Raw genomic sequence first — 10,580 nt, 5'->3', positions numbered from 1 at the left:
CTGTCCCTCACTAGCTCAGATGTCTTCTGGTTCTGTCCAATAGGTTTTCTTGCTTTATTAGGAATTTTTTATGAGTCTGCTGGCATCTGTGGCACTGATTCCGATGAATCCCCTTTCATGTCAACAGCATTAGTGCTGGTCTGCCAGCCCGGCCTGTTGTTCATGTACGCACCCAAGTATTTGGATCTCTCCCCATGATGGTAGGAGACCTACTTCTACTGTAGAAGTCTTGACCACATTCAGAAGCTGTCCGAGTCTAATACCCCCGCCCCCTCCACCACCAGAGAGTCATCAGGGAACCTCTGCTGGTGGCATGACTCAGTCATGCTAGAAGTCAGAGATGTGAAGAAAAAACCGAAATGGAGACAGGGCCGTCCGTCCCCCCTGTGGTGCTCCTGTGTTACCGATCACCACATGAGACACGGTACTCCCTAGCTGGACAAACTGAGGCCCGTCTCACAGATAATCAGCCCCCTGGGGCCGGGAGACATTCTGAGCAGCTTGCCACTCAGCAAAGAAGGCTGGGTGGTGTTAAAATTTAAAGGACGTGATTCTAACAGAACCTCCTCCACCATCTGCTGCATGTCAGCAGCATTCATCCTGATCAAAATGACACTCCGACTGGTCAGGATTTTCTAAAAAACAACATCCTTTACGAGTAAAAACTACATTTAAGTGGCTGTTTTAACCTTTAATGGCTACACTGTATTGAAGATATCTATAATTCTGTTACTCCGAGTCCAAAAGAGCAACTCAGATATTCAGCATTTCATCTGAACAGGTTTCCTAACAGATACCGTACACCACTGTCTGTGAAACTGATTTAATGAGATATACATTTTTTAAAAAAAAGTGAAAATATACGTTTTATTTCTGAAACTACGGCAACTTTTCACGGCCATCTTGGATTTCAAAGTTGGAGTCCTCAGCGTTCGGAGTCAAAACGCCCACTTTGGTGGAGTTTTTGGACTTGAGACTTGGAAATTCAGACAGGTGGCCTTTGTACACATGAACAAGTCATCGTCAACCAAGAGAAATTATATTTTCTTCTTTCTTTACCTTTATTTCACCAGGAAAAAAAACCCCGTTGAGATTAAAAATCTCTTTTACAAGAGAATCCTGGCCAAGACTGACAGCAGCACAGATATGTTTAAGACACCCAAAATGGTAATTATGGATAGGAAGAATGGGACTAACTGCAGTGTAAAGTCAATTTTTGCTTTAAGCCAGCCTATTATATGATAAATTAGCTTGCCATATATAGACTTCAAGGACAACTTCATTATATTATTTATATAATATATTCATATTAATATTATAACTAGTTTCCTACCACTTAATTTGTAATTGAGCAATTTCTAAGAAATATAAACTTATAGTTTCTTGTAATTTCTTCTAAGGGATTATGTTTCTCCAGTTAGTTTGTTTAGCTGGACTTTGTGTTGGATGTCATTAGTTTTATATATATTTTTTTATTTTCCAGATTCGTTTTTTTAAATTCTCAAGAGGGATCCTTGTTTTTTTGAGCCATAAGCATTCACAACATATGATGTAATATTTTATTTTTTTAACACAGTGGAATTACACATGGCTTTTCAGAGTCCAAATTTTTTTAAAAAGCGCCGCACTGCAAGCTGAAAGACCAAACTCCTCACTGTGCACCGCAGAGCGCGCACCTAAAAAACTATAATGACACAAAACTTAATAAAACTGAAACGACATGACGTACATTGCTCCTCCAGGTCCACGTTTGTAAAAATGCTGATGCAAAGCAAATAAATAAAAAGAAAAACGCAACAAAACCCTCATGTTTCTCCTTTCATTTCACTCATTAAAACTCTCGTCTCAGTCAGCAGCTTGGCGCTAAAAGTCAGAAAGAAAGTCCTGATTTTGGCTGTGAAGTTTCCTCTTTCTCTTCTTTTTTTGCTTCAAGCTGTGAGGGGACGCTTCAGACGCCTCTGGCTTCGTTCTTCCTGTTTGTTTGGGTTTCTGTGTTTTAGGACACGATTTCCTCTCCGGTGAAAGTTCCTCCGCAGCTTTTTCCTTTTTCTTTTTTAACTTCTTCTTGGGGGAATCTGAGCTGAAGGCGTGGAGCGCGGACGCTTCTGATTCGGCATCCTCGGTGGCGGCTGGCGGAATCTCCTGCGTATCCTTTTTCTTCTTCGTCTTCCTCTTCCTCGGAGAAACGGCTGCATCAGTCTGAGGCTCTTCCGCACCTCTTTCCGTCGGGCCTGCCAGCTTGCCGTCGTTTCGCTTACGTTTCTTCTTTTTCTTGACCTCCTCGGCTTCAGCTGTTTCCTCAAACTCCGTCTCTCCATCCACGCGCTCCTGCACAGCTGACCTCTTCTTCTTCTTCTTCTTCTTTTTCGGAACCCCGTCCTTTAGTCCTTCCAACCGTTCGGCGAGTTCTGCTGACCCGGCACTGACAGCCTGTGAAGGGTCGTGTTGTTCCTCTTCATCAGTGGCGAGGAAGGAAGAGGTCCCTTTTTCGTTCTTTTTCCGCACAAACTCAGAACGGTTAACTGCTGCCATCATCTCCTCGAGGATAGTTGCGCTCGGATTTTCTTTCAGCTTCTTCTTCTTCTTGGTCCCCAGTTCAGCATCCTGCTCCTCTTTCTGTGGTTTGTCCACATCTTCCTCGGCAGCGAGCGAGCTGTCCACCATCTTCTTTTTCCTCTTCTTCTTCCCTGTTAAGTCTGGATTTGTTGCAGCGTCGGTACAAAAGCTCTTCTTCTCCTTGTGCTTTTTCCGTGTGGTGAAACTCGGTTCCGAAGTCTCTGGAGGAGCTTGGGTATCTTCGAAATGCGCTCCCACCTCTCCCAGGTGTTCCGTCGGGGTTTGACAGAGATCCGAGGTCGCGTTCGGGTCTTTTCCCTTCCTGTTCTTTTTCACCTCATCAGTCGGAGGTTGAGCAGCTGCGTTGGTCCTTCCGCCTTCTTCAGCTGCAGGTTTCTTCTTCTCTTTCTTTGGTTTTGAATCGGGACGATCCTCTTCGTGTTGACCTTCCGTCTCTTCCGGACTTTGCTCCCTCCCCTTTTCTCCACCTTTGCCCCTTTTCTTCATCCTCTTTACGCTCAGTGGGTCGTTATTAACGTCCCTCCCGGGGAGATTCGGGTTTCCGTGCCCGCGTTCCGCATCTCCCGATCCGCTTTGCTCGTCCGCGTGGAGGACCTCGGTGTGAGGGTCTCTGCCCGTTTGTGTGCGTCCCTCATTAAGCATGGCGTCGCTCTCGCTACCGAGCTGCTTTTTCTTTCCTTTCCGAAGTTTTCCCGTCTTTGGCGTTTCAGATGGAGCGCGGACGTGCACGTCGCTCGCCGCCTGCGACGCCGCTTCTTTCGAATTTCTACAAGGAGTGCCTTCACGCTCTGGCGTCTGCGTAGCTGAAGAGGGCGTCTCTTTCAGCACGGGCTTTGACGTTGCGACTTCTCGTTCCCCTTGTGACCCATTTACAGCGCGGCTTGGTTTTCCTTCCTCGCCGGGCCTCGTCTTCGGCGTGTACCAGGGCTGAGAGCTCTTTGCTTTGAGCGATGTCACGAAACGTTTTCTTTCCTGTGAGATGACACGAAGGTTAGAGTCAAATCCCCCTCTGAAACGCTCTCCAGAACAAATTTTCCAAAGCCCCCCACCCGACTCACGTCACAGGGATGGAAACCTCAAGCAGAAACTCGCTTTGAATTCCTTCCTTTTTGATCATTTCTCGAATTGCACCCCCCACAGAATGTCTTGCTCATATGTGAGCGAAAGCAACACTGATACAAACATTAATCTATCACCTCCATCTTAACGAGGGTTAACGTTAACAACCGTGTCCACATGGCTGGGATGAAGACTCGCAGTAATTTATAAGCTACTCATTACAAGTTGGACTCCTGTTGCTGAAAACACCCTCCAACAGAACAAAGATGGCAGGTGTGCACGTGTATGCCAGGGCTAATTGTGCTAATTAAGCATCTGGCAATAAAGGTGTGATTATAGTGTCCACTTTGTAATTATTTTGAAATGAAACCACAATGGCCGAGGCAGAAGCTGGATCATATAATTGTTCTTTTAGGTTGTTTTTGGCAGGTGTTGTTCTGGGCTCTGATACAGTACAGCTAGGATTAATAGCAAGCATAAAGCAGAATGGTATAAAGACGACGAATTACTGGTTTTGTTTAAAACTAGAACAGTTTCCTGTAAAAGTCAAATGTTTTGTTTGTTTGTTTTTTTTGCCAAAAGTCATCTTCCAGGAAATGAGTGTGCTCAAAACCAGATGTCCAGAATTAGAGTTGCAAAGTTTAAATGCCACCGGGACCCGACATCGAGCCGACGTGTTGGGAAGTTTTTCTGGACGGTCGAGTCGACCCAGCAAACGGGAGGAAAAACGTTCAAACGCCGATGTGTCTGAGACGCGTCAGCAAAAAGGGTAAGAGAGCCAACCCCGGTACCTCAAGGTGGATTTGTTGTTGGAAGACTGTCCAGATCTGTTATGTCGTGCTAATAAAGCGACCTGTCAGATTTTATGAGGAGCCTGCTGCATTCAAAGACCCTCCACGTTCTGGCTGATTTTTTTTTTTACATCGTAACATCGTAACAAGGTTGTCGTCCGTTGTGAAGGAACGGCCAGCTTACCACCACTTTGATGTCCTCATCCACGGTTTCTTCTTTTTCTTCTCTGCGACAGAACAGAAGCACTTTGTTATCAACCAGCTTCACATTTACATCTTTTATAGTCTAACTTAATGACAAATGGCCTAACACACAGTAAGTGTGTGAGACAGATCCAGTTTTAACACCAAAACACTTATTTGTTTTAAAGTTTTAATGAAAAGTCGGCCATGGAGGCAACCGATCTTTGTGCTTGCATTTAAATAATTACAACCATAGCTTACGCAAAACTTAAGCTGGACAATATAAAACTAAAAGTGGGACGAGGTGGGTTCAGAGAGAGCCTTGTGTTTGTACCCACAACATCGGATGGGTGCGTTGTGACCAAAACTGCAAAAAGTACTAAGTGGCAAAACACAAAAACTAACGAACCGGGAGTCAAATTTTCCAGCCACGCTTTGAATCTTCGATGACTAAAAAAAAAAAAATTGGTGACTCACGCCACATCTAAATTCAGGATTTGAACTAAAAAAACTTCACAAAGATTCATTCATTCATTTTCTTTCTTTCTTTTTTTTCTTTAATCAACCTTCCCCGATTGCCTGAAGACACTTAACGCTGCGTTACGAACTCATCTTGCTTTTTAAAAAAATGCTCTGCGATGTCCAGTTTCAATCCTCGGCCATTAGAGACACACGTTAAACCAGGGGTGGTCAACCCTGGTCCTCGAGTGCCACCATCCTGCATGTTTTACTTGTTTCCCTGCTCCAACACACCTGATTCAGTGGTTAAATCACCTCTTCATGTTCTGCAGAAGCCTGTTGATCACCCATTGATTCAAATCAGGGGTGTTGGAGCAGAGAAACAAGTAAAACATGCAGGATAGTGGCCCTCCAGGACCAGGGTTGAACACCCCAGCACTAAACACTCAACAGCATTAGTATTTTGTAAAAATAAATAAATAAAAAGATGCCTTAAATGAGTTGAACAGGGGCTATTTGTTGAACTTACTCTGATATCGGAGAGATCCACTCCTCCGGCACGTCAATAGTTGGTAAAGATGCTGTCAGATCCACTCCTTGTTCGTAGCTCGCCCACAGCTCTTGGACAGATTTGAAGTATCCTCCCATCACATAATTCTGCGTATGTATAAATAAGTTACATCTGCATGATTTTTGAGATTTACACGAAGAACATGTCTTTAGATTTGCATGACCTTACATGGAGTTTCTTGATCTCAACATGGGGTAAATCACGAGTCTGAGGGAGGAAAGACAATCTGTACGTCGGTGCTCCGAGGACCCTTCTCCTTCTCCTTCTCCTCTTCCTGTTTGCGGTGGACTCTCCATCAGAAGATGATGATGAAGATATGTCATCCTCGCCCTCCCGGGTCCAGGTCGATCCCAGGCGGGGGTGCTTCCGCCGCCCTGATCGCACCGCTGCGGGCACGTGTTTCTGGGTGATGAACACACTGTCCCCGGAGTCACTGAGGAGAAAACATGGACACGTTCAGGAAGTCGGGCTGCAGCGGTTCCGTCGCCTCTAAGGACGGAATCCCTTCCTACCTGTTGTTGGCTTCATTCCCTCCTTCGCTCTGTCCCACAGGAGACGTATCCTGCGCCATTTTCTCCATATGGTATAATATAATCACAAGGTTATCGTTCCAGGGACAACTGTAACCTCCACCATAACATAAGTATCACCAGTAAGACCGCGCTTGGGGCTGTAGACATGGCGTTAGCAACAATTAGCCAGCATGCTAACAGAGGCCGCTTTTGAGCAAGAAACAAAAACACCAAAATGCTTCAAAACCAAAGACAAATAATGTCAGTGTTTATTAGACGCTTGGCTCATGTGTAATAACACGTTGCGACACCAAAATGATAACAAAAGACGCTACGCACGCGGCACATGCTAAACCGGGAAGTGTTTAAAGGATACCGCCATGACGACGAATGATCATCTGACCAATCACCAAAGAGGCGGAAAGGCACTATGGGAGACAAGAGCAATTCTTCTTCTACTTCTGGTATTCGCCGGTGGATATTGAATTGAAGTTAAAAACTTGTTAAAAAAGCTAAAACTTAGCTAGGTATTATCAGTGGTTCAATACAACAGTGTTGTAAACAAAACAGAATGTATACACGATGCATAGTGTTTTCCCCTGTGCCACTACCTTGCCCCCCCCCCCCCCCCCCAAAAAAAAAAAAAAAAAAAAAAAAAAAAAAAAAACTAAACTAAAAAACATGGTTAATGTATCTGCTCAAACTTGGAGTGTTAAATAAAGATAGTCGATGAGACTATCTTTTGTGTGAATGTAAGCAGTTGCGTGCAATTTCTTGTTCGTAAACTTGAAGCTATTCCAAATTTTAGCTTCCACTCTTTTCCGTTAACGGTAAACAGCCAGGGAGAGGAGCTATCTTGCCGGTATTTCGTCTTTGATCGGACGTGGACCCTGAACGTTCCGCAGAGTTTTCCTGCAAAGAGCTTAGCGTCCGCAGAGTCCAGCGAGCCCGTCAGACAGAGAGCTATGGCAGAAATCAGCAAAACGGAGAAAGTTCAGCTGTACGCCCCGTCTCTGGAGGAGCTGCGAGTTGGTAAGGACTTCAGCTCGGATATGTAGACAGAGTGTTGCAGGTGTAATGTCAAATGTTAGTAAAGACAGCGTTGCTCCTTGTTGGTTACAGTGTTACAGGCTGGGCTGGAAAGCAATTTTGCAGAAGTTCAAGTGAGTGTTGTGGAGTGTCCAGATCTGACCAAGGAGCCCTTCCAGTTTCCTGTCAAAGGTAAAGCACTTCACATTTCTATTCATCTAGTTGCATAATAGCACATAAAAACCTACAAAAATGTCTGATTTAAAATGTATTTTAAAGTGACATCTTGTTTACTTTGTTCCTGTGCTGCAGGCCTGTGTGGGAATCCTCGTATTACTGATGTTGGCGGTGTGCCCTATCTGGTCCCTTTGGTTAAAAAGCACAAGGTAATTTTCCTTTATTTTATTAGAAATGAGAGCAGCGCAGGCAGATGTTTCTAATGAAAAGGATGTGTCACTCCGTCCTTCCTTGTTTCAGGAGTACAACATGAACACTGTGTCCAAGGAGCTGGAGCTGCCGGGAGCTTTCCTCCTCGGTGCCGCCGCTGCCCCGTGCAGAATTATTGGGATGAATGCAGAGGTGAATGCTCGGATTTGGCAGTAAATAAATAATTGTATTCGGTGCAAGATGTGTGGATTTGCAAAGAATCAATCTCCTCGACCTGCATTCTTTACTGTACACGTATTACACAACAGCTTGTAGACACTGCAGGACTGATAATGCTGCAAATTTTTGCCTCTTAGAGAGTAAATAATCAGCTGTAAACCCATTTTAGGGTCTTTAAGGCTCCTTAACTGTGTGTAACGGAGCTGCACATTAGTTATCACTGTTACATGGCTCTGTAATGAACCGAGCTCTGACAAACTGCAAGGATTCACTACGTTAACATACTGATCCACTACCTTTTTCTAAGGTTGAATGATACATTCATAGATAATCTGAGCGGGAAGTCCTTAAGAACAGTTTACAATTCGGAAACGTTCTCGTCCACAGCTGATGCCTCTAGTTCTGACTGAAGCCGAAGGAAGGCCGGCAGTGAACGGCAGCTACTTCGCCTCAATCAACCCAGCCGATGGTCAGTGTCTGCAGGAAAAGTACAGCGACAAGTTCTCTGACTGCAGCTTCGGACTGCTGGGGAATCTGTACGCCTGCGAAGGGAAGCCAGGAAAGGTAACGAGTCCTCTCGCTGAACTGGATCTCCAGCTTTTCCTCTCAGTGAATGACTGAGGACGGATCTCTCACGAACACACAAAGTCACCCCCGCATCAGCTGATAGAGTTTAATGACGCTGATGTTTATGAACTTTAGCCCCTTCACATGTGTGCACATGTGTGCTCCCGATTATTAGAATCAACAAACATTTACCAAAGCTCGTGGCTGAACGAGCAAAGTTGTCCCCTCAGCCTGTTCCCGTCTTTCCAGGTCATAGAGGTACGAGCCAAAAGGAGAACAGGAAGCAACAGTCTGGTAACGGCCCTGAGAACGACTCTGGAAGCTCACTATCCCGAGAGAAGTCTCGCTCTTGGAGGTACTTTCCTCATCCAGAAAGGGAAGGCGAAAATCCACATCATGGTAAATCCTGAGCGTGACTCAAAACGGAGCCTCGGAAGTGGCTGAAAGTCACATACACTGATTTATTTTGTCTTGGTTTGATTCGCCGAAGCCAAGAGAGTTCTCGGCCTGCCCCCTCAACACCAACGATGATGTGAACAACTGGCTGAAGCACTTTGAGGTCAGCGCCCCGCTCGTCTGCCAGTCTGTGCTCGTGTCCAGAGACCCTGTGAGTAAAGGAGGCCCGTTTCTGATAAGATCCATAAAAACAGATCCGCTGATGGCTCTATTACCCGTTTGTAGTGCGTTTTATTCCAAACCAGGCTGCTTTGTAACATTCCCAGGGCTTGGACCTGCGTGTGGAGCACACCCACTGCTTCAGCCACCACGGCGAAGGCGGTCACTACTACATCGACACGACGCCCGACAGCGTGGAGTACCTGGGCTACTTCATGCCCGCGGAGTTCGTCTATCGCATCGACAGACCCAAAGAGACGCACAAAGTCGGACGAGACTGAAAGGCGTAATGCATCGTGATGAACTCTGTTAAATCACACTGGCTAGAAGGATTTTGCTTCACTTGAAATCAAACTGAATATTTTTCTTAATTGTTTTAGTTTAAAAAAATACAATAAAAAAATGTGATTAGGGTATTGTATATTTTTTCTATTTGATGTTGAAGATTTTTTTCTTTCCCCTGTGAAAACTGGGCCTACACCAATGACGTCCAACTTTACTGTGATTTTTTTGTTTTGTTTTTTTTAAAGGAGACTTCACTGCTGCAGGAATGTCTGTGGTCTGTTTCAATAAACAATATAAACTTTTAAATGGGCTTTAGTTCCAACTTAAAGGCACTTTCCCTTAGTACTTTGATGAGGGTACCTGGTCCCTTTGAGTTTGTACAAAAGGCATTGATATTCAGCAGCTCAGAGCTTCACTGTTAAAGAGTTTCTGAGGGGATCGTGGGAGTCCGACTGTCCAGTCTACATGGGAAGGCTTACAGCCATGTTCTCCGAGGCATTCTGTGAGGAGTGCTGCAGGAGGAAAGGGTGCTGAAGTTGCATTTAAAGGCCTATCCGGTTCCTGAATAATCAGAGAAAGAGCTGTGTTTGCATTATTGGCACAAAGTCGAGCTTGTTCTTGGTGCAGGTTGGACTCTGCCGGGGCTGTCCCTGATCCCTGATCTCTGATCCTGTTTGTGGTGATGATGGACAGGATCTCAAGATGCAGTGGTGAAGAGATGAGAGTCTAGTTTAAGAACCTCAGGGTCTCGTCTGTGCTTTTTGCAGATGAGGTTCTGTTGGCGTCTTCAGGCCATGACCTTCAGCGTGGTCTGGGGTGGTTCGCAGCCAAAGTAGGTATAAGTCTGAGTCTGCGGCCATGGTTAAAGGCGGAGTGGTCCCTCTGGGTTGGAGGTGTGTTAGTTCTCAGTCTTAGAGAGAGGGAGAGAGGCTCCATCGTCTGGAGGAGCTCAGAGTAGAGCCGCTAAATCAAAAGGAGTCAGTTGAGGTGGATCGGGCATCTGTTTGGGATACTTCCCTCTGGAGGATTTCCAGGCACATCCCCCTGAGAGGAGACCCTGGGACAGACCCAGACCCAGGAAAGCCTTGGGATCCAGGAGGAACTGGAGAGTGTTGCTGGGATGAGGGATGTCTGGGGTTCCCTCTTGGACCTGTTGCCTCTGCAACAAAAAAATGGATGGCTCTGATTTTCATTGTTCTCGCAGAATAACATTTGTTGAGTTAGGATAGCTTCCCCTTAATTTGTCAGTAGTAAAAATCCATAAAACTCCAGATAAGCCTTTTGCAGCTTGCCTCCAGTGGAAAAATACGACTGATGCGATCAGCT

The 10,580-nt window shown here is 45.4% G+C and overlaps 2 protein-coding genes across 2 annotated transcripts; one reads left to right on the top strand and one right to left on the bottom strand.

Moving 5' to 3' along the window:
• Window positions 1-1,545: 1,545 nt before the first annotated feature.
• Window positions 1,546-6,534, bottom strand: LOC108233806 (nucleolar and coiled-body phosphoprotein 1). The gene is made up of 5 exons (XM_017412496.3): window positions 6,153-6,534; window positions 5,809-6,073; window positions 5,599-5,726; window positions 4,612-4,654; window positions 1,546-3,549 (listed from the first exon to the last, which is right to left on the bottom strand). The coding sequence occupies exons 1-5, from the start codon at window positions 6,218-6,220 to the stop codon at window positions 1,864-1,866; spliced, it is 2,190 nt and encodes a 729-aa protein (XP_017267985.1). The 5' UTR covers window positions 6,221-6,534; the 3' UTR covers window positions 1,546-1,863.
• Window positions 6,535-7,018: 484 nt separating this feature from the next.
• Window positions 7,019-9,560, top strand: lg13h11orf54 (linkage group 13 C11orf54 homolog). The gene is made up of 8 exons (XM_017412559.3): window positions 7,019-7,184; window positions 7,275-7,373; window positions 7,494-7,567; window positions 7,659-7,760; window positions 8,175-8,351; window positions 8,604-8,753; window positions 8,845-8,961; window positions 9,077-9,560. Exons 1-8 carry the CDS (start codon window positions 7,118-7,120, stop codon window positions 9,248-9,250), a joined length of 960 nt encoding a protein of 319 aa, XP_017268048.1. The 5' UTR covers window positions 7,019-7,117; the 3' UTR covers window positions 9,251-9,560.
• Window positions 9,561-10,580: the final 1,020 nt, after the last annotated feature.

This window comes from Kryptolebias marmoratus, linkage group LG13 (assembly GCF_001649575.2).
Source record: "Kryptolebias marmoratus isolate JLee-2015 linkage group LG13, ASM164957v2, whole genome shotgun sequence".
NCBI lineage: Eukaryota > Metazoa > Chordata > Actinopteri > Cyprinodontiformes > Rivulidae > Kryptolebias > Kryptolebias marmoratus.
The sequence above is the reverse complement of the archived record's forward strand: the minus strand, read 5'-3'. Positions and strand labels throughout refer to the sequence as shown.

Excerpts from the sequence above, each read along its gene's own strand:
- lg13h11orf54 (XM_017412559.3), top strand. The coding sequence starts at position 7,118 with ATGGCAGAAATCAGCAAAACGGAGAAAGTTCAGCTGTACGCCCCGTCT. Across the intron at positions 7,185-7,274 it reads TCTGGAGGAGCTGCGAGTTG|TGTTACAGGCTGGGCTGGAA; the intron begins GTAAGGACTTCA and ends TGTTGGTTACAG. Across the intron at positions 8,352-8,603 it reads GCGAAGGGAAGCCAGGAAAG|GTCATAGAGGTACGAGCCAA; the intron begins GTAACGAGTCCT and ends CCGTCTTTCCAG.
- LOC108233806 (XM_017412496.3), bottom strand. The coding sequence starts at position 6,220 with ATGGAGAAAATGGCGCAGGATACGTCTCCTGTGGGACAGAGCGAAGGA. Across the intron at positions 5,727-5,808 it reads TTGAGATCAAGAAACTCCAT|AATTATGTGATGGGAGGATA; the intron begins GTAAGGTCATGC and ends ATACATACGCAG. Across the intron at positions 4,655-5,598 it reads TGGATCTCTCCGATATCAGA|AGAAGAAAAAGAAGAAACCG; the intron begins GTAAGTTCAACA and ends GTTCTGTCGCAG.